The 22,428-nt window shown below is 39.4% G+C and overlaps 1 protein-coding gene across 4 annotated transcripts in view; it reads left to right on the forward strand.

Annotated features, from left to right (window-relative positions):
- The window catches only part of ect2 (epithelial cell transforming 2), a 57,030-nt gene that overhangs the window by 18,137 nt on the left and 16,465 nt on the right, over nucleotides 1-22,428 (forward strand). For all 4 annotated transcript variants that reach the window (XM_026305468.1, XM_026305469.1, XM_026305470.1 and 1 more), the window contains 12 exons: nucleotides 837-1,062; nucleotides 2,933-3,057; nucleotides 3,900-4,019; nucleotides 4,114-4,182; nucleotides 8,179-8,289; nucleotides 8,999-9,095; nucleotides 9,320-9,401; nucleotides 10,241-10,319; nucleotides 10,942-11,061; nucleotides 12,104-12,242; nucleotides 17,337-17,491; nucleotides 19,799-19,906. In XM_026305468.1, the coding sequence (XP_026161253.1) occupies nucleotides 837-1,062; nucleotides 2,933-3,057; nucleotides 3,900-4,019; nucleotides 4,114-4,182; nucleotides 8,179-8,289; nucleotides 8,999-9,095; nucleotides 9,320-9,401; nucleotides 10,241-10,319; nucleotides 10,942-11,061; nucleotides 12,104-12,242; nucleotides 17,337-17,491; nucleotides 19,799-19,906 (1,431 nt within the window). The remainder of the gene's footprint in view (nucleotides 1-836; nucleotides 1,063-2,932; nucleotides 3,058-3,899; nucleotides 4,020-4,113; nucleotides 4,183-8,178; nucleotides 8,290-8,998; nucleotides 9,096-9,319; nucleotides 9,402-10,240; nucleotides 10,320-10,941; nucleotides 11,062-12,103; nucleotides 12,243-17,336; nucleotides 17,492-19,798; nucleotides 19,907-22,428) is intronic.

Genomic DNA, 22,428 nt, shown 5'->3' on the forward strand with positions numbered 1-22,428 from the left:
TGAAGATGTAAAAAAAAATATTTAATTTTTGGTGTTAGTTAGACAAGGTGTTACTAATTTGCACAAAGGAACATCAGTGGAGCGGAACATAGTACTTGAACTAACAGCAGGATTATAAATCTTCTGCAAGTAAAAACAAATTAAGATTTATTAATAAAACAACAGCAATATTTTTAAGTGTTACTTTGCAGTTTCCAGCGGACTTGGGACCGTGTAATGCTAATTGCTATGAACAGTGTGAAACCAAACCTTAACATTAAAGAAGTTCTAGACATTTTGTGTGAGATGACAGCCCCCCATCCCAAACAAACTACTTTATATACCATCTGAAAATTGAGTCATTTAAAGTCCAGAAAATTCTTTGCTCTATTTAATACTGCAGGGCTTTTTGAAAGTTTATCTTGTGCATATTTTAGGTGGGACTTCAATTGATTTTTATTTTATTTTATTATCAATTATAACACTAAGAAATTTAACTTCATGGACACTTTCAATGTTAATGCCATCTAGCTGGACCTCTTCTTTAGAATTACCCCAACATCACCAATAATGTGGTCAATTCTAAATTCATCTCCTTTAGTTACCACTCCAGATTATCCCCTGAACAAAATATATTAGTATCGTCAGCAAATGAAAACAGGTTTTAACGTGTTGTTTGTTGACTGTTACGTAAATAGCTTTTCACCCAATATAACAATTTAATATTAGCTAGTCACCAAATTCCATAGTGTTCCAGTTTATCTAGCTAGAGAATAGCTGACACTTTTAATAGTGAAGTTCCAAGTAGCAGCTAATGTTTGGTTTATTTATTTTCATTTTATCTCACTATACTTCAGAATGACAGTCCAGCCATGAAGAAGGCAGTGTCTCTCCTGTCCCTCACTACCCCTAATAGTAATCGGAAGCGTCGGCGTTTGAGAGACACTCTGGCTCAGCTTACCAAGGAGACAGAGATTTCTCCCTTCCCTCCACCACGCAAAAGACCATCAGCAGAGCACTCATTGTCTATGGGCTCTTTGCTAGACATTTCCAACACTCCTGAGACATGCAAGGCCTTCACGGGTAAGAAGAAAGACTGGACTAGAAACCAGATGTTTGATCTCACAGTAAAACCTGTTTTTGTTTTTATTTGTTTTGTTTTTTTTTGCCTGTCATTTAATTTCTTGGATGTATTGGTGGAAAAATACAATACCTTATATTATGTTCTTTTATGTCATTATAGTTTATTTGTTTTTGTTTGTTTTGGTTTGTTTTTTTTATACGGGAATATAACAAGGTCTCTTCATTCCAGAAAACAAAGTAGGAAGCAGTTTAGAAAGCAATGGAGTTAATACTGTGACCAGGAATAGGGTAAGAAGAAGGAAAACCAGGGAAAGCAAGGTTAGGACATACAGGGAAGAGTGGAAGAAAAGGTCCTTTCTGAGTACAAGTACCCTTCAACAGCCAGAGGTGGAACAGCAGCAGCCAGAAACTTCTACAGGTTGGGTTTTGCTTCAAGAGTGATGTTGTAGTTGTTGTAAGGATGAATCACCTCTATGGTAATGACTTAAATTAGGGATCAAGTAATTTTATTTACTCAGTTTTTTAGTGAAGCTTTGGATTACATGGTGTAGCTGAGTATAACCATGACATGGAGCAGTGTGGCAGCAGTGTTATGTTCAGGTTCAGAGTGTGATGAAAATTAAGCACCTGTTTAGGAGCTTTATGCCCTAGCACCCTTTGAAGAATTTTAAAAAATGTTGCCTTATATTGGACAATAGGCATTTTGGATGAATAGAAAAAAATTGGTCTTAAATTGTATTTAAAGGATTGCAAAAGACAATTTGCTAACATCACTATATTAGCTTTAGTTGACAAGATTTTGTGCACAGTGCTTGTCGAGTTATCTGGGAATTTTGCACATCAACTTTTGCTTCTAACTCGAAAAAGCAGCAGTCAACTACAGGGGACACAAGGAACAACTCCAGAATCTCCTTTCAACTCTTGTATTTGGCAGGTTAGACAGTGACTGTTCAAATTGGCTCACGTAGATGAGACTCAAATAGTTTAGTAACCTTAGAAGAAAAATAAACAACAAAAGGGATACATCATTATTTCTGATCAAATGTAGCCAAATATAAACAAAATACAATTTAAATAAATTTAAAACAGCCAAAACATACTCAAACATAACATTTACGTTTCATAAGCAAATACGACATATGCCGTCATTTGTTTTACTTTCTGTGAATACACCAAGTTGTTCGTCATGCACTTAAATAATAATTATAACATAATACAAGTTACTGTTCTCTCTCATAATGTGCACCTTAGTAACGAAATAACACAGATTTGTGCGATAATCAGTCCTTCATATAATTAAAGAGCAATATTATCATACCATCAGTGTCCCTGAGGTGACCGACAGTTGACACGTTTCCCCACGTTTGTTACTCACTGCAGTCTTAACTTTTCACACACGTCATCCTCATTCAGAAAGTGCTAGTTAAATCCGCGATGTTATCGCACTAAACTGACGGCATCTCCGACTTCACTGCACTCTCATTCTGTGTGCATGCATCAGCTGCGTGAGTTTTCCTTCCGCATCCGTTCGGCACTCTCCGGCATTCTTCGTCACTTTCCGCTGTTCTCCGACATCCCGGTTATTTTAGAACCACAGTGCTAAAAAATTAATGCATGTCCAGTGGCATTAGTGGAATATTGTGAAAGAGAAATAGCAAACTAGTAGCAAAAGGTGATCACTTTTTGGAGCACAAAGTTAACCTGAATATTTTAGAGATTTGTGTCATGAATAATAGATAGTCATTTTTTGATGTCAACAGGAAGGGATATTCATATATGATGTCCTAATTTCATAGTAATTAAACAATAGTGGTTGGACACATGCTCTAGTATTACCTTTGTCTCCTCCTTGTCTGTCTTGTTCCTTCAGAGAGTTCAAAGCCATCCAAAAGTTCAACTCCTGTGCTCTCCAAGCAGTCAGCCAGGTGGCAGGTCTCCAAGGAGCTCTACCAGACTGAGAGCAACTATGTAGACATTTTAAACACCATTCTACAGGTAGATGTGTGTGTCTGTGTTCACACAATATGCACAGTTACAACATTCCCTCACAGTTTGGCCAGTCTGTTGCCTCTGACAGCAGTTTCACGCTAAGCTACTCTGTGTACATGTCTGTGTCTGCGCATGTGCATATGCACGTGTTTGCATGCTCTAACCTGACCTGTCTTATCAGCTGGCTCTAGCGGAGTCAGACAGCTGACCAGTGAGGGAGAAAATTACCTGCCTGACTGTTTCTCTTTCTGTCTCTCTCCACTTTGAAGTCATTTACACTTTTTGGTTCTGTTCTTCACTGCTTTTAGGTTTCCTCCATGCCTTATATACCTTCTCCACAAATGGTGGTTATCAAAATTACATTAACTTTAGTTGGACTTGTTCATGTTACACCAAACCTGTAATTACATGTAATAAATGAAAGAGCTTGAGAAAATTCATTTGGCAGCCTTTTTTTTTTCAATATTTACATTATAAGATGTCCATTTGCAATTACATTTACAGTTCTTTTTTCATTATCTCTTTTTACTGCTTACTTTTTTTTCAAAAAAGTTTTCTCAGTACTACAAAAGCTCAAAAGCTAACATTTTGTTGACTGACACTTATCAACATAACCTGAGTAACAAACTGAATGAAACACATTAGGTTATACCTTACAAGGGCATGCATATGATAGTACACTGTGCAGAAAAGTTACTTTTTTTACAGTCCTAATGGAACGTATCATTACATGATACGTCAAAACATATTGCGATTGTGCTGGATATTTTGAATTTGTGTGCTAATGTTTGCAACATGGTGTCAGAATATTTTGCACTTGACTCATATTATCTTGCATTTATGTGAAGATTTTCAAACTGCCACTGGAAAAAGAGGGTCAGGTAGGTGGACCCATCCTGGCCCAAGAAGAAATGAAAACAATATTTGGCAGCATTCCAGATATCTACGAGGTGCACACCAGAATTAAGGTAGTGCGTCCAAATGATGAAATTATTGCATTTGTGTAGTTTTTGACCTGATGTTCTTCACCTGTTATTTTCTCTGTGATTGTTGATTCATCAGAGTGACCTTGAGGAACTCCTGACAGCCTGGCATGAGGACAGGAGTGTAGGGGACATTATTCTCAAATATGTAAGTTAAAAAAAAATTCTTTGTATGTAAACTTCATATACAGTGGGTACGGAAAGTATTCAGACCCCTTTAAATTTTTCACTCTTTGTGTCATTGCAGCCATTTGCCAAAATCAAAAAAGTTCATTTTATTTCTCATTAATGTACACTCAGCACCCCATCTTGACAGAAAAAAACAGAAATGTAGAAATTTTTGCAAATTTATTAAAAAAGAAAAACTGAAATATCACATGGTCATAAGTATTCAGACCCTGTGCTCAGTATTGAGTAGAAGCACCCTTTTGAGCTAGTACAGCCATGAATCTTCTTGGGAATGATGCAACAAGTTTTTCACACCTGGATTTGGGGATCCTCTGCCATTCTTCCTTGCAGATCCTCTCCAGTTCTGTCAGGTTGGATGGTGAACGTTGGTGGGCAGCCATTTTCAGGTCTCTCCAGAGATGCTCAATTGGGTTTAGGTCAGGGCTCTGGCTGGGCCAGTCAAGAACGGTCACAGAGTTGTTCCGAAGCCACTCCTTTGTTATTTTAGCTGTGTGCTTAGGGTCATTGTCCTGTTGAAAGGTGAACCTTCGGCCCAGTCTGAGGTCCTGAGCACTCTGGAAGAGGTTTTCTTCCAGGATATCTCTGTACTTGGCCGCATTCATCTTTCCTTCAATTGCAACCAGTCGTCCTGTCCCTGCAGCTGAAAAACACCCCCACAACATGATGCTCCCACCACCATGTTTCACTGTAGGGATTGTATTGGGCAGGTGATGAGCAGTGCCTGGTTTTCTCCACACATACAGCTTAGAATTAACGCCAAAAAGTTCAATCTTGGTCTCATCAGACCAGAGAATCTTATTTCTCATAGTCTGGGAGTCCTTCATGTGTCTTTTGGCAAACTCTATGCGGGCTTTCATGTGTCTTGCACTGAGGAGAGGCTTCCGTCAGGCCACTCTGCCATAAAGCCCCGACTGGTGGAGGGCTGCAGTGATAGTTGACTTTGTGGAACTTTCTCCCATCTCCCTACTGCATCTCTGGAGCTCAGCCACAGTGATCTTTGGGTTCTTCTTTACCTCTCTCACCAAGGCTCTTCTCCCACGATTGCTCAGTTTGGCTGGACGGCCAGGTCTAGGAAGAGTTTTGGTCGTCCCAAACTTTTTCCATTTGAGGATTATGGAGGCCACTGTGCTCTTAGGAACCTTGAGTGCTGCAGAAATTCTTTTGTAACCTTGGCCAGATCTGTGCCTTGCCACAATTCTGTCTCTGAGCTCCTTGGGCGGTTCCTTCGACCTCATGATTCTGATTTGCTCTGACATGCACTGTGAGCTGTAAGGTCTTATATAGACAGGTGTGTGCCTTTCCTAATCAAGTCCAATCAGTTTAATTAAACACAGCTGGACTCCAATGAAGGAGCAGAACCATCTCAAGGAGGATCAGAAGAAATGGACAGCATGTGAGTTAAATATGAGTGTCACTGCAAAGGGTCTGAATACTTATGACCATGTGATATTTCGGTTTTTCTTTTTTAATAAATTTGCAAAAATTTCTACATTTCTGTTTTTTTCTGTCAAGATGGGGTGCTGAGTGTACATTAATGAGAAATAAAATGAACTTTTTTGATTTTGGCAAATGGCTGCAATGACACAAAGAGTGAAAAATTTAAAGGGGTCTGAATACTTTCCGTACCCACTGTATTTCTATATGCACACAACAAAACAAACATATGGATATTTACACTCCTGCTTCTACACAGGCTAAGCTTTGCTGAAATAAAAGTACTTGGGTTTCAGAGCACAGAACCTTGTGGAACTTTATAACTAACTTTTGTGTGTGTGTGGACAAATGACAAATAAATTAGAATCTATCTTATAAATAAGATTTAAGATTTATGTAATCCCAATCACATGTTCCAGTCTCTGTAATAAGATGCTGTGGTCAATGGTGTCAAATGCAGCACTAAGCTCTAGCTGGACAAGTACCCCAGAGTCCATTGTCTGTAACTAAGAGAAAATTGTTGGTGACTTTTAATAGTGCTGTTTCTGTACTATGATGTGCTCTAAATTCTGATCGAACATTTTTAAATAATTCATTCCTGTGTAAGTGGTCACATAGCTGCTTAGGAACAGCTTTTTCAAGGATTTTTAGAAACCAAGGGTAGTTTAGATATTGGTCTATAAATACCCAGGACCCCTAGACTAGACTTTTTGAGTAAGGGTTTGATTACTGCAAGCTTTAAAGCCTGAAGTACATAGCCTGTTACTAGCGATAAATTGACAAGGTCTAATAAAGATGAATTGATTAATGGCAGGATGTCTTTGAGCAGTCTAGGCAGGATGGGGTCTATGAGACATGTTGATGATTTAGATGAAACAATTGTTGATGTGAACTCAGAGAGATGTATGGGAAAGAAGCAGTTTAAACTTAAGTGAACTCATCTTCAGATGATTCAAGAACCACTGTAGTAGAACCTTTTATCTTTGCTAGCTACAGGAAACATCTGATAAATCTTATGTCTAATCGTTATGATTTTATAAGTAGAGAAACTCATAAAATCACCACTGCAGAGTTCTAAGGGAACACTGAACTTACCAGAGCTGTGACTTTTTGTCAGCCTGGCTACAGTGCAGAAAATAAACCTGGGATTGTTCTTATTTTCCCTTTATTAGTGATGAATAGAATGCAACTCTGGCTTTATGGAGTCCTTTTTTATGTTATTATGTATAAAATTATTGTAAGTTAGTGGAACGGCAGTTCCTCTGTGGCCTCCATGTTGCTTGCTTTAAGGTTTGAATTGTCTCATGGAGCTAGTCTCCGCTGATTCACTACCTTGTTTTTTTAGAGGGGCCACTGTATCAAAGGTTTCATGCAGAGAGGCTGCAGCACAGTCAACAAGATAATCAACTTGGTAGAGTAGTGAATGAGATTGAGGTATTTGCCCTCCACTGTGTTGGCACATGGCGTAGAAATACATTAAATAATGATGGAATAATTTGCTTAAATTTATTACCAGCGTAGTCTGACAAACATCTCTTATGGTGGAATTTTTTCCCAAATGCTGCATGATCCATTATTTTAAATTCCAAAGTTACTGAACAATGATCAGACAAAACAGGATTTTGGGCAAATACTATTAAATGTCTAATGTCAATGCTGTGTATCAGAACAAGATCAAGTGTGTGATTCAAAAGTGAGTGTTTGTTTGAGAGAAACCAGTTGTCTAACAATGGATTAAATGCAGTGCTGAGACTGTTTTCAACATGTACATGAATGTTAAAATGCCCCACTATAATGACTTTATCTGAACTAAGCACTAGATCAGATAGAAAGTCTGGAAATTCTGTTAAAACTCTGAATAAGTTACAAGTGGATAGTGCACATTAATAAATAGAACTGCTTTTTTTTTTTTTTGGTTTGCTTGTTTGTTTGTTTTCCAGTTTGAGTGTGAGAGGGTAAGAGTGAGGTTCTCAAATGATTTGACTGTCCTTAGATGTAAGGTTTAGTATTAAGTTTGAGTGGACGATTGATGCTGCTTCTCCACCTCAGCCTGTGCCTCAAGAAATATGTCTTTTTTGTGACTGGCGAAGTCGAGATAATGCCTTTGATAATGGTCGCTGGAGTCTCTAACTTCATGTTTCTGAATATGGAGCTGAAAATCACCAGAGTTGGTTTCTCAGAGGGTGTGTCGCTGAGTTGGGCAAATGAGTTAGAAACATGAACAGGCAGGTTATATGCCGTGGGCTTCTGCTTAGCAGTATTTCTGTTGGACAGTCACCCCTGCTGCTCAGGAACATCGGACAGTTAACAGGCCCTGAGCTAGGTGGCTCCTCAACTACTAATGGGGCTTGGCTAGCTGGCTTTTGTTCAAAGGTGCTTCAGTGATCCTACCCTCTAAAGCTACAAGAACCTTAGAAACTTAGAACAGCTGGAGATTGTTAGAACTACTAATCATGAATTTGCATTTTTGTGGATCTTCCTCTTGATGCTTCTGACATCACCTTATCTTCTTGCTTTCCAGTCTAAAGAATTGGTGAAAGCCTACCCACCCTTTGTCAACTTCTTTGAAATGAGCAAGGAGACTATTGTTCGGTGTGAGAAACAAAAACCACGCTTTCATGCTTTTCTCAAGGTATGTTTACCTCTGCACTATAGTGTATTTGCCTGACAGGCAGATATCATCAGTCTTACAAGAGGTACCAAAGAAACTTGTCATATCAAAGTGCTTTTCATTTCAGAAATTAACTCCCAATTAATACATCACTAAAACCATACGAGCGGCTTCTGCTTCATTTTGCATTTTACAGTCTACTAGCTAAGCAACTTGGCTTGTAGTATCTGTTATTTGTTCTTTCTTGTTTTATTGTTGCACAAGAATATTTACATTAGAGAATGCTTAAAGATTCCCAACTCCTAGTGTCCTCTCTGTGGTCTGAAACCTTTTCAGCTGCATATTTTATTACATGCACTTTCTGTGGCAAGAGTGCATTCTAATTCTATTTGACAAAATGACAGTTAATACATATAACTCGCTTCGCTATATAGGTCGCACAATAAGACAGAGAACCAAAAAAAAAGTGTGACAGTCTGTAAAATACTGTATGGGCATTTGTCACTTCTTCCAGATTATACCATTACGTCATAACCCCGCATTATTATCTCTCTTTATAACCCTTCGTTTATCTTGGCTTCCTAGATTAGCTGCTGTTGGTCTACTACTATTATGAAATTGATAATTTTTCTGGTGGTAATCATGCAGTTCAGACTAACGTTTCTGATTCAGTGCGTCACTTAGTTTACACATATGCACGTTCTGTCATGCTAAAGATTTCATTCTACAGATCAACCAGGCCAAGCCAGAGTGTGGCAGACAGACACTGGTGGAGCTTCTCATCAGACCTGTACAGAGATTGCCTAGTGTGGCCCTTCTTCTTAATGGTAACACTTTCATACACACCCCTTTCTTAAAACAGTTGAAAAATCAGTTTTTGTTCTAATTAGATCCTGCTTTGTCTTTTTTCCCTTATTTTTCCTCCCATACCTGACTCCCTCCTCCTGTCTGTAATTTTTTTCTTCTCTATTCTTCAACTCATCTTTCTCTGTGATTGCCATCTCCTCCTCCTCTGTTCTTACCAAATTTTCTATTTTTTCCACTGTTGCAGACATAAAGAAACATACATCAGATGACAATCCAGACAAGATGAGGCTTGAAAAAGCAATTGAGTCTCTGAAAGAAGTTATGACGTGAGTCTGTGTAACCATACTCTATCATGCTAGCATTGTTTGGTCATTTTCCGCAACTCTTGATCCCTCTTGCCCTACTACAACTTGGTTCTTATGTAGGTCAAAATTTAGCAAAAAGAGTATCAAATCTATCCCTTATCTATCTATACCCGCATATTCCTATTTAGAGTCACAGGGATCTGCTGGAGACTATCCCCGTTCTCTTCAGGTGAAAGGCAGGTGTACACCCTGGACAGGTTGCTAGTGCAGTTAAATTGCACAAATCTTTTAAGTTGTAGTCCAAATAACTATATGACTTTTACAAATCAAGTGTGGCTCTCAAGCAATGTACAAGATCAAATATACAATTGTATGGGATTCCTATAAGAGGTTACAGCATGAATACAGCAATTATTTAAATCTGGAAATGTAATTGTAAGGTTTCTTAAGAAAATTAACCTGTGGTGATAAATGCTACCAGCTTTTAAATAAACTTTGTTTGATCAGTCATGATGGAAACAACACATTGCTGATAAAATTGTGTCTAGCTGGCCAATATGCATTTTACATATTTACCGGAGTCTGATTGGCTTTTCTTTTCTGAATTGTAATAACAGAAGGTTATAATTTTTTCCTTATATTGTGACCTGCAGTGATTCATTATTCACTGCCACAAAATTAAAATACATTTTTTGAAGTTGGGACTTGAGAATGTGGGGCGTTTCCTTATTTTTATTTTTATTTTTTAAAAAAAAAAGGACAACAGATGGCTGATCAAATTTAATATTTTTCTGTTGGTTAACTAATCGCTTTATTCATCGTCCCTTCTCTGATTTCCCTTCCCCTTTCCTTTTTACTAGTCACATCAATGAGGACAAGAGGAAGACTGAAGGCCAAAAGCAAATTTTTGATGTTGTGTATGAAGTTGATGGCTGTCCTGTAAGTTTGAATATAGCTATTGCATGTTTGTGTTCTTTTTAGATGAGTTCCTATATTGTTTTATTCACGTCATCCCACATGACAACAAATTGAAATTGTAGTGTGTCTTTTATCCCTTTCCAAGTTCTCCTAAACCTATTAAAGAGACTGTTAATATCAGTCCACCATAGTTGGATATGTAAGTGTATTTTACATGCTTCACCAGATGTCAGCCAATTGTTTTTAAAAATTAACACTTTTTCTTTGCTTTCTATTTACAAATATGTGTGTGAATTCCCTTAAAACAGGCTTAAATTGATTTGAAAATGCCACTGACATATTTGAATTAAACCTCTGCTAGAAGTATAGTATTAAAAAAATATATGAAATATGTTTTTGGTTGTCTTCTATTCATTATGTTATAATGGAAGTTTGACTGTAAAAATCACCCTCTGTTACTTTCTTCATAACCTTTCTGCACCATTACCTTTCCATCTGCATCATTGGCAGTACTTTGCCTTTTTCTAGTTTTCTGGTTTATATGACTTTCTTTTTCTGTCATTTTGGTTGATGTGTTACTGTCCTGTTTTTATAACCTAATGTTACACTAATGTAACTAATGTTAAATTTGTTTTCTCTGTAGGCCAACTTGCTGTCTTCCCATCGCAGTCTGGTTTACCGAGTGGAAACAATTGCCCTGGGAGACCAGCCATGTGACCGTGGAGAACATGTTACACTATTCCTCTTTAATGACTGCCTTGAGGTGAGCGCCCATAAACACTCCTAAACTTTATTGATCATCTTAGGCTTAAGACACACTAGACAATTTTATGCCCAATTTACCCCCTCCAGGGATCATGTGGCCTAGTTCAAAGCTTGTTGCGGTCCTCAATTGTGTTGTATTAATACAATCATTTTACTGTTGCTAACTGGGGCGGAGCCTCAAATCCAAAGGAATACTCACAATAGCCAGCGAGCGGCTGGTAAAACATCACAAACCGGATGTTGAGTACTTTTACATCTCACAAACATTTAAGGGCATTAAAACAAAACCAGAGCCAAAAGGAGGTCTGACGCCAACAATATGGGTGTCTTTTTAGCATATTGTACAAAACATAACAAATAGGGCTGATGATGAAAAGGCGTGTGTCATAAAATCATGTTTTTTGTGAAATCTTGTCTGTGAACATGAAATTGTTACTGCTAACAGCAGGTGTGTGGTCTCAGGATTATAATATTACAAATCAATTGAAACTGTCCATATGTCTGTGGTCTCCCATGCTTTTAACATCAGTGAAGATTTTAAAATTACACAGAACACTAATATACCGAAGCAACTTGTATTTGTATATTTTGGGTTACATTTGGTGAAGGAGTGTGGTTATGGTTATTGTTTAAGGTTAGCTGAAGTCTCCAGTAAATGAATGAGTGTCTATGTAAAGTCCCCACAAGCAATAAAAACTAACGTGTGTTTGTGTGTCTTAATTAGCAAAAGGACTAAGAGTCGAGGTGGGTGGCTGTGCTGATTCAGGAATATCAGCAACACCTCCTAATGAGCCTGTGTTTTCATGTTGAACAGCTACACACATTTTCTGTCAGTGTTCCATGTAGTCCTGTATATATGTAGATACTGAATGAATGTGTTGGTGTCAGTGCCCTTACTAGCCTCCTTCAGCATGAAGGGCTCATTGATATTTAAAGCTCGGCCGATACCGGATTTTCAGTAGAGGGTTGTCTGGTAACAGTATGTCACTTAATATTCTTCTAGTTAAAAATTTTTTGTTTGTGTTTATGCATCTCTACAGATTGCAAGGAAGCGACACAAGGTGATCAATACTTTTAAGAGTCCCCTGGGACAGACAAGACCGCCGCCGCCACTCAAACACATTGCACTGATGCCGCTGTCACAGATTCGAAGAGTGCTGGACCTGCAGGACACAGAAGGTAACAAAGTGACAACATGCAGGAAATAGAAAATAATGACCTCTAAACTTATCACATCATCTGCATGCATTACACTTTCCAAAAGTGGTTTAACACCCTTTTGGAGTGTCACAGCACTATGGCAATCTAATGGTTTTTGCTGAATTTATTTCATCACATTTCATATCAGACAGTTTTACCCATTATAATTTTGCAAAGATGTGCAATGTTCTAAAAATTGTTTAACTCCAAAAGTGTGTTTTTAGAAAGCTCAACAGCAACCATGACTGTCTCTCCCCCCCCCCCTTAAATTAGGTTTTAAGACACTGGCTTTTTCTCTCTTTGTTACCTATAATTGTACAGATGAAGCTGAGGCCTTGTCTTATTTTATTGTCTTTGACGCTCTGCCTTGACTTGGTGCAGACTCAGCCTCTTTCGTTGCATTATGTTAAGCTGTGAGCCCTCTCACAAACTTGTCCATTTTATGCAAGCAGTGCTCAAGCATGCCTTGCAGCCTCCCTCAGTAGTTCCTTGTCCCCCACTTTGGGAACCACTGCTCTAATGTGTAGTCTCACAAACATGGTAAAATAGTGCTGTGATCACAATATTTTGTTACTACAGAAATAATGAATAAGAGAAAATGGCAAGTGCAAACAAGACACAGTGATAATGCGTAACTGCATAATCAGCATAACTGACTCACTGACAACAAAAACCTTATTACATATGAAACCAAATAGTTCAATTCAATTCAGTTTTATTTGTATAGCACCAAATCACAATACAAATCATCTCAAGGCACTTTACAAAAACAAAAAAACCCAACAAGTCCCTTATGAGCAAGCACTTGGACGACAGTGGAGAGGGAAAACTCCTTTTAACGGAAGAAAAAACCTCCAGCAGAACCGGGCTCAGTTTTGGGCAGCCAAGAACAAATAGACACTGCAGGTTGGTGGGGCCAGTAACTGCACATCAGCGATATACAGCTCCGGGACCGGGGACACCTGCAGAAGGTACAGAGAGAGAACAGAGAGAGAGGGAGAGAGCACAAGGTTAGTGACATTCAGTGGTGGAATATACATGTGAGGGGGGAGGAGAGGAAGAGAGGGGAAGGGTAGCGAGGGGAGGGGTAGGGGAGCTCGGTGCACCGATGGTCCCTCGGGCAGTGTAGGCCTATAGCAGCATAACTAAGGGATGGTTCAGGGTTACCTGAAGCCAGCCCCAACTATACGCTTTGTTAAAGAGGAAGGTTTTAAGTCTAGCCTTAAAAGTACAGAGTGTGTCTGCCTCCTGACCCCAGACTGGGAGCTGGTTCCACAGGAGAGGCGCTTGATAGCTAAAGGCTCTGCCTCCCATTCTGCGTTTGGAAACTCTGGGACAAGGTGACCTGCACTCTGAGATCGAAGCGGTCTATTGGGATAATATGGTACTATGAGGTCTTTAAGGTATGAAGGAACTTGATCATGGAGGGATTTGTATGTGAGAAGAAGGATTTCAAATTCTGTTCTGTATTTTACAGGGAGCCAATCAAGAGAAGCTAATATAGGAGAAATTTGATCTCTCTTGCTAGTTCCTGTCAGGACTCTGGCTGCAGCATTCTGGATTAACTGGAGGCTTTTTATGGAGATACTGGGACATCCAGATAGTAATGAGTTACAGTAATCTAGCCTTGAGGTAACAAATCATTTTGAGACAGGATGTTCCTAATATTGGCAATGTTGCTCAGGTGAAAGAATGCAATTCTAGAGATTGGTTTTATGTGTGAGTTAAAGGACATGTCCTGGTCAAAAATAACTCCAAGGTTTTTCACAGTAGTGCTGGAGGCCAGGGCTATGCCATCTAAAGTAGCTATAATTTTAGAGAAGTTATTTCTGAGGTTTTTAGGCCCAAATACAATAACTTCTGTTTTCTGTTTACTTCTGTTTAAAAGTAGAACGTTACTGGTCAACCAGGCCTTTATGTTAGTTAGACATGCTTGTTAGACTGGTTTGTGTTAACAGGTTTCATAGATACAGCTGAGTGTCATCTGCATAGCAGTGGTAATTAATAGAGTGCTTCCTAATGACAAGGCCTAAAGGAAGCATGTATAGGGTGAACAGAATCCGTCCTAGCACAGAGCCTTGTGGATTCCATAACTAACTTTTGTGCGTGTAGAAGGTTCATCATGGACATGAACGAACTGGAATCTGTTCGATAAATAGGATTGGAACCATTTCAGTGCTGTTCCTCTGATAGCAATCAACATGCTCCAATCTCTGTAATAAGATGTTGTGGTCAGTAGTGTCGAATGCAGCACTAAGGTCTAGGAGGACAAGTATAGAAACAAGTCCTTTATCTGAGGCTAAGAGAAGATCGTTGGTGACTTTGAGCAGTGCTGTTTCTGTACTATGATGTGATTACTGCAGTCTTAAAGGCCTGTGGTATGTAGCCTGATACTAGAGATAAATTTACTAAGTCTAATAAAATGAGAGATCTATGGGAGAGAAGCAGTCTAAACATAACTGAGGTCTTACAGATGATCCAAGAGCTACTGTAGTAGAAGATTCATTTATTGCAGGTATAGGAAGCATCTGCTGAATTTTATCTCTAATAGTTGTGATTTCATTTGTAAAGAAACTCATAAATTCATCACTGCTGAGAGCTAAGGGAACACTGGGCTCAACAGAGCTGTGACTTTTTGTCAGCCTGGCTACAGTGCTGAAAAGAAACCTGGGATTGTTCCCGTTTTCCTCTGTTAGTGATGAATGGTATGCAGTTCTGGCTTTACGGAGAGCTTTTTTATATGTTAGTAGACTGTTTTTCCAGGCTAGAAAAAATTCCTCTAAATTTGTGGAACGCCACTTCCTTTCCAGCCTTCGTGGTGCCTGCTTTAAGGTACGAATATGTTAATTATACCATGGGGTTAATCACCTCTGACGCACTAACTTCTTTTTCAGAGGGGCCACAGTATGAAGCATTTCACGCAGTGAGGCTACAGCACTGTCAACAACATGACAGACAACATGATCAATTTGATAGGGAGTGGGATTGAGGCAGCTGTCCTCCACTGTGTTGGCACATGGCATAGATGTAAATAAAGATGGAATCATTTTCTTAAATTTATTAACAGCGTAGTCAGCTGCTACAGCCACCTGCTGTAGTGGAATTTTCCTTCCAAACGCTGCATGATCCATCATCTTAAATTCAAAAGTTATTAAAGAATGATCTGACAAAATAGGATTTTGGGGAGAAACTTAAATGTTCAATTTTGATGCCATAGGTCAGAACAAGATCAAGGGTGTGATTGAAACAGTGGGTGGGCTTGTTAACATTTTGAGTGAAACCAGTTGAATCTTATATAGAATTAAATGCAGTGCTGAGACTATTATTTTCAACATCTACATGAATGTTAAAATCTCCCACTATAATGACTTTACCTGAACTAAGCACTAAATCAGATAGGAAGTCTCGAAATTCAATTAAAAACTCTGAGTAAGGGACAGGTGGACGGTACACAGTGACAATTAGAACTGGTTTTTGTGTTTTCCAGTTTGGATGTGAGAGACTAAGAGTGAGGTTCTCAAATGAGTTATAATTGTTCTGAGGATGAAAGTTTAATAATAAGTTTGAGTGGAAGATTGCAGCTACTTCTCCACCTCGACCTGTGCTTCGAGGAGCATGACAATTTTATGACTGAGGGGGGTTGATTCATTCAGACTGACATATTCATCCTGCTGTAGCCAGGTTTCAGTAAGACAGAGTAAGTCAATTTGGTGATTAGTTATCAAATCATTTACTAACAGAGATTTAGATGAAAGAGACCTAATATTTAATAGTCCAGATCTGACTGTTCGATTAGAGGAGTGGTCTTAATTTTTATTATGTTTTTATTGTGTTAACTTCTGATTTATTTGATTTGTATGTTCGAGGGGCAGACACAATCTCTATGTGGTTTGAGGGGGGCGGCGGCTCTAAGGAAACTGCAGAGAGGCGTTTTAGACTGAGTCTCTGCGTCCCAGTCCCCACTCTGGATTGTCAGGCTTTAGGTTGGCTAATAAACGCGGCCAAATTTCTAGAGATGAGAGCTGCACCATTCAAAGTAGGATGGATGCCGTCTCTCGCTACCAGACCGGGTTTTCCCCAATAAGTGACCCAATTGTCTATGAAGCCCACATCGTTTGCTGGACACCACCTAGACAGCCAGCGATGGAACGATGACATGCGGCTAAACATGTCATCGCTGGTCAGATTGGGGAGGGTCCACAGAAAATTACGGAATCCGACATTAATATGGCAAAGTTACACACCGACTGAACTTTAATTTTAGTGATCTCCGATTGGCGTAATCGGGTGTCATTGCTGCCAACGATCGATTTGACTCGATGTCGCATGCTCTGGCCCCAGGAATACATTTGACTATGGTCGCTGGTGTCTCTAGCTTCACGTTTCTGACTATGGAATCGCCAATTATCAGAGTCAGTTTCTCAGTGGGTGTGTCGCTGAGCGGGGAAAATCTATTAGAAACGTGAGACTTCTGGATAGTAATAACAGAGAAGGAGAATCTTTAAACCTTGGGAGGATAAGCAACGCTGTATGAAGGCAACTAAGATGGAAATCGTTTGCGGTGACTCCACCATACCTTTTATGCCCTTGCTAATCAGAAAGTAGATATTAAAATATTTGGGTACTATGTGACTCCCTCCTTTACTCTGTACTCCTACAATTTTTCCTATCTATAGAGAACCTCTAGGAACTCACATACAATCATACAGTATTATACACTGACAAAGATGAGTGTGCATTTTGGTGTAGATTACGGTTTGGTGTTTCCTTTTTGTCCACCCCTGTTTTATGTGAGAAAAAAAGTTCATTGGTAAATGGAGTCAGGGAATGGTGATGGTTGATGTTTACACTTAGGATGAAGCACTGAGGTTCAATTTTTTTCTTTTCCCTGTCTCTCATCTCCTTGTCCAACACCCCACATCTGCCCCTGCAATCATTATCATGCCCTTTTGTGTCGTTCTCTTCATTGCAATATTCTCTCGATGATTTTCCGTCCTTTTGTTTTGTCGCTCGTCTTCTTTCTTACTCTTTAACTGTCTGTCTTTTTGTTGCTCCTTTGCATCCTCCCTTCAGAATGTGTGAATGCCTTCGCCTTGGTGGTTCACCCTCCGACTGAACATGAGAACTTGCTGTTCAGCTTCCAACTGGCTGGAGAGGAAACCATTAAAAGCACCTGGCTGCGAACACTTTGTCGCCACATTGCCAACACCATTTGCAGGGCTGATGCGGTGAGAAGTCTCTCACACACACACACACACACACACACACACCCACACCCCCACACCCACACCCACTCAAAGAAAAGACTGTATGTAGTTGTACAGACACATAAGTGCCATATTTTCTCTACTATAAGTCGCACCGGATTATTAGTCACTTTTAGCAAAAACCACCTTGTTGAACAGAAAAAAATCATATAAGTTTCTTCGGTGTATTTCTTATTATACTAACTATACCTAAATTAGCCTATGAAGAATGTAGGCTAGGAATAACAACCAGCAGAAGTACATTAAGAAAATGTATTCATCTGTATCAGGTTACTTTTCCCCTCCAAAAATAAGTCGGTCTCACCTTATCCCCATCATTAACTCCAGAATATAGTAACACGGATTGGCACTCTGTTACTGACATTATAATAGTGTCAGTTACATGCTGTTATAATAATTTTACAAGTACAGACTATTGATTGCTGCATTTGTCAGGCTTGGGGTATGTGTGTGTGAGGGATGAGTTACTTGTCCGGAAACAAATTATCGTTAATAGGGCTGGAACAACTAATAAAAATTGACCACATTCGGTTATTAAAAGTTGGCCAGAAATGTATTTATCAACTAGTTAGATCTAGGGATGTAGCTGTTTGCAGCGGCACACTGACACGGTGAGCAGCTGCAGAGATGAAAATGGCAAAAGTGGAGAAGATCGAAAATCATGTTTTCCATAATTAAACAATTTTTACAGTGTTATGTGGGTAGTGGTGGTGCCTTCTATTGTTTTTATGTGGTCAGATGATCAGGCATCCAGTAAAATGTTTATGGTTTTGACAATAATTGGCACAGTAATTTGTGTGTCTCTCTGAGCAGGCAGATTCTGTTTTATGTAATGTCAGTGACACAGTGAAGCTTACACAAAGGGCGGACTGAGACATTGATTCAGGCTGGGAATTTTTGACTCAATCCCAGGCCACTCCAAATGTGAGCGATGCTGGTGGAGAAGCAGGTGGACAGTTGCTATGCACTATGATCGCTATGTGCGTCGTTTAGAAATGCTATGACTTTTGGCACTGTGGCGAGAGTGAAAATCGTGCTTGATGTGAGGATTGTGACAGTATGTCAACTTATCCTGCTGTCATGTTATCGCCCGCAGATCACCGGGAAATGTCTCTCTGCTCCCATCCACCGTTGGCACACAAAATGATAGTTCCCAGACTTCTTACAGGCAAACTTTTAGGAGCAAAGTCTGGCTAATGTCTGGTCTGTATTCCTGGGACAATAGCGTTTTTACATGCAGCTCATCATGATAATGTCTAGCAATGTTTAAGTGCATGTCACTTCATTAGGGTTAATGCACCACCTACTTTTTAAGTGTGAAATTCTAGTTAAGCAAATTTTTTAATGTGATAAAATTTAATATCTGTTTAAATATCACACATAAAAATAATTTGTTGATTTTAATTTTATTACATGGGTAGCAAGCTCATTTAAGGTTCATATTTTAACAAGTCATTGAAAAGACTTCTATATTCTTTTGTAAAAATCTGGTTAATCAAAATCATAATCGACTGATTAATCGATTATTAAAATAGTACATATAGACTGACATTTGGATTAGATCTTATTATAATGAAGCCACTTCACATATTTTCCTAATCAGTAAAATGGATTTGGATTGATCGGCCCAGTAATTCCCATGATTTTAGTATATGTAATGTATTTATAATGTATTTTGGAATTTAATCAAAATAAAAAATGTGACTTAAACATACAGTAGCATATAACACATCTATTTTGTGGTACATTGACATATGTCCTTTTTTAAAATTGTTTTTTGATAATGAAAGCTCTGGTGCAGAGGAATGAACAGGCAAGAAATGTTAGTTATTTGTCATTAGTTTTGGTCTTTTGAAGGGATTTCTTTTGAGAGTAATAAAATCCTAGACTACTGCCAATATATTCTTTAATCGTTTGGGCAAATAATAGAATACAGACTTGTTTTAGGATGGCAGATGTATTTAGCAGAGCATACAGCAGAGGGCGATGTAGGCCTCTGGTCATGCCACCTCGCAGCTGCATTTGTAATGGTGTTTTCACTAGGTCAGCACTGTAATATGAATACCAATGAGATAGAGCCCTGCTTGTTAGAAAACCCTCAGCATTGTGAGGGGTAAAGGGAAATAAATGCAATGTGTGAGTTCTACTACACATCCCCTCTTGAAAATGTTTTTACAGGAAAATATGTATTGTCACTTATTATGTAAATTGCACACTTAGTCATCATCTGCCATATTGAGTTTGAGGCTGTGTCTGTGTTTTAACCAGGAAGATATGATACAGTGTACGGACCCAGATTCACTCCAGGTCAGCACCAAGGATATGGACAGTACCCTGAGCAAAGCCTCCAGGGCCATTAAGAAAACTTCTAAAAAGGTAAAGGCAGAAGAATCACTTTTTCATGGTTAACCTCCCTTAAACACTGTATCTCTAGTAAGAAAAAAACATGCACTACAACCACACGAGATAAAAACAAAAATTTTGCTCTGAAAATCCCTATTTGCGGACAACTCTAGTTTCAGATTGACATAAATCAATAAATTGTAGTCCTAATCATAAGATTTCTAAATATACAAACCGCTTCATGCTGAATTACCCCTATGGTGTGATTCTGTAATTACCAACCTATGGAGTGGGATTGAGATCTGCTCAGATTTCTTTTTTTTTTTTTTTTTTTTTTTTTTTTTTTGTCTTAAACTGCTCTGCACAGCTTTTTAAGATGCAGTTTAAGGAGCAATTTTCCCCTGTGTATTTAATGTTTATTGTTTACATTTTCAAAAAGAGATGTATTAATGTTATTGCTTTAAAAAAGATAACTCCTATTTTTTTTTTTTTTTTTTTTCAGCTTCAGCACATTGGTTTCTTTTACGGACATCAGTGCTCCTCAAAATAAATGTAATTACAGAGACCTGCCCTAATTTTTTCATTACCTCAATTGCCATAGTGAGGCTCTTTTTTTTTTTTTTTTTTAAACTATCTTACCAAGATTTGTAAGCAACCTTGATGTCAAATATTGATTTGTTTTTTACGTGAGCAAACTCAAAATACTCAGTCTTAATATAATCATTTCAACCTTCATATTTACAACTGAACAATCATACTTACACAGTGACTTGCTGTTAAAAACTATTATACCTCATCTCATAAGCATTTGATGAAAAGCTATTTTAGCTATTAACTTACCAGTGTGACCAACATAATTTGCTCCTGTTGTTTTATGGCCTCTTTTCACATTGTCCACAACACAAATATCCATCTATCTTTTTCCGCTTATCTGGGGCCAGGTTGTGGGGCAGTAGCCTAAGCAGGGATGCCCAGACTTCCTTTTCCCTGGACACTTCCTTTTCCCTGGACACTTCCTTTTCCCTGGACACTTCCTTTTCCCTGGACACTTCCTTTTCCCTGGACACTTCCTCCAGCTCATTTGGGGGGACACCGGGGTGTTCCCAGGCTAGCCGTGACATAGTCCCTTCAGCATGCCCTGGGTCTTTCCCGGGGCCTCCTCCCTGTGGGACATGCCCGGAACACCTCCCCAGGGAGGCACCCAGAAGGCATCCAGTACAGATGCCCGAGCCACTTCAGCTGGCTTCCCTCCTTCGATGTGGAGGAGCAGCGGCTCTACTCCGAGCTCCTCCTGGTTGACCGAGCTCCTCCCGGTTGACCGAGCTCTTATGCTATCTCTAAGGGAGCACCCAGCCACCCTGCGAAGGAAGCTCATTTCAGCCGCTTGTATCTGAGATCTTGTCCTTTCCGTCATGACCCAGAGCTCATGACCATAGGTGAGAGTTGGAATGTAGATTGTCTGGTAAATAGAGCGCTTCGTCTTTCAGCTCAGCTCCTTCTTCACCACAATGAACCGGTTCATCGCCTGCATTGCTGTTGCCGATGCACCGATCTGTCTGTCAATCTCACAATTCGTCCTTCCCTCACTCATGAACAAGATCCCAAGATACATAAACTCCTACACCTGAGGCAGGATCTCTCCCCTGACCTGTAGATGGCAAGCCACCTTTTTCCGGTTGAGAACCTTGGACTTGGAGGTTCTGATTCTCATCCCAACTGCTTAGCACTCATTTGCAAACTGCCCCAGTGCACGCTGAAGGTTCTGGCTCGATGGAGCCAACAGGACAGCATCATCTGCAAAAAGCAGAGATGAAATCCTGTGGTGCCCGAACCGGACTCCCTCCGGCCCTTAGCTGCGCCTAGAAATTTTGTCCGTAAAAATAGTGAACAGAACCTGTGACAAAGGGCAGTCCTGCCGGAGTCTGACATGCACTGGAAACAGGTCGGACTTACTGCCGGCAATACGAACCAAGCTCCTGCTCCAGTTGTACAGAGACCGGATAGCCCTTAACAAAGACCCCCACACCCCATACTCCCAGAGCACCTCCCACAGAATGTTGCAAGCGATGCGGTCAAATGCCTTCTCCAAGTCCACAAAACATATGTGAACTGGTTGTGAACTCCCACAAACCCTTGAACACCCTGAAGAGGGTATAGAGCTGGTCCAGTGTTCCACGACCGGGACGAAAATCGCATTGTTCTTCCATTGGCCGGATCCTCCTCTTCAGCACCCTGGCATAGACCTTGTGAATATTTCTTCTTTATTAAGTTCCATGTCCTGTCAACTATAATTCCATTATTTTTCCTGATAATTTACTTTTTTGATGTGGTATCGTTTCAATATTGGTACTGAAATATTCAGGGAGGTATTGGTATCAAAGTCATATTTTTTGTATCGTGGCATTGCTTTGTTGTTTGAGCACTCCTTATCCAAACTGTTGATGTTTGCAGTATAAATGCTACAACTGTGCAACTGACTGAATTAGGTATGCCTATGGTCTCACACATGCAGTAACACAGAAGAGTAAATTCAGCTTTTGTCATTAGTTATGCCT

Source organism: Mastacembelus armatus, chromosome 4, assembly GCF_900324485.2.
Source record: "Mastacembelus armatus chromosome 4, fMasArm1.2, whole genome shotgun sequence".
Taxonomy (NCBI): domain Eukaryota; kingdom Metazoa; phylum Chordata; class Actinopteri; order Synbranchiformes; family Mastacembelidae; genus Mastacembelus; species Mastacembelus armatus.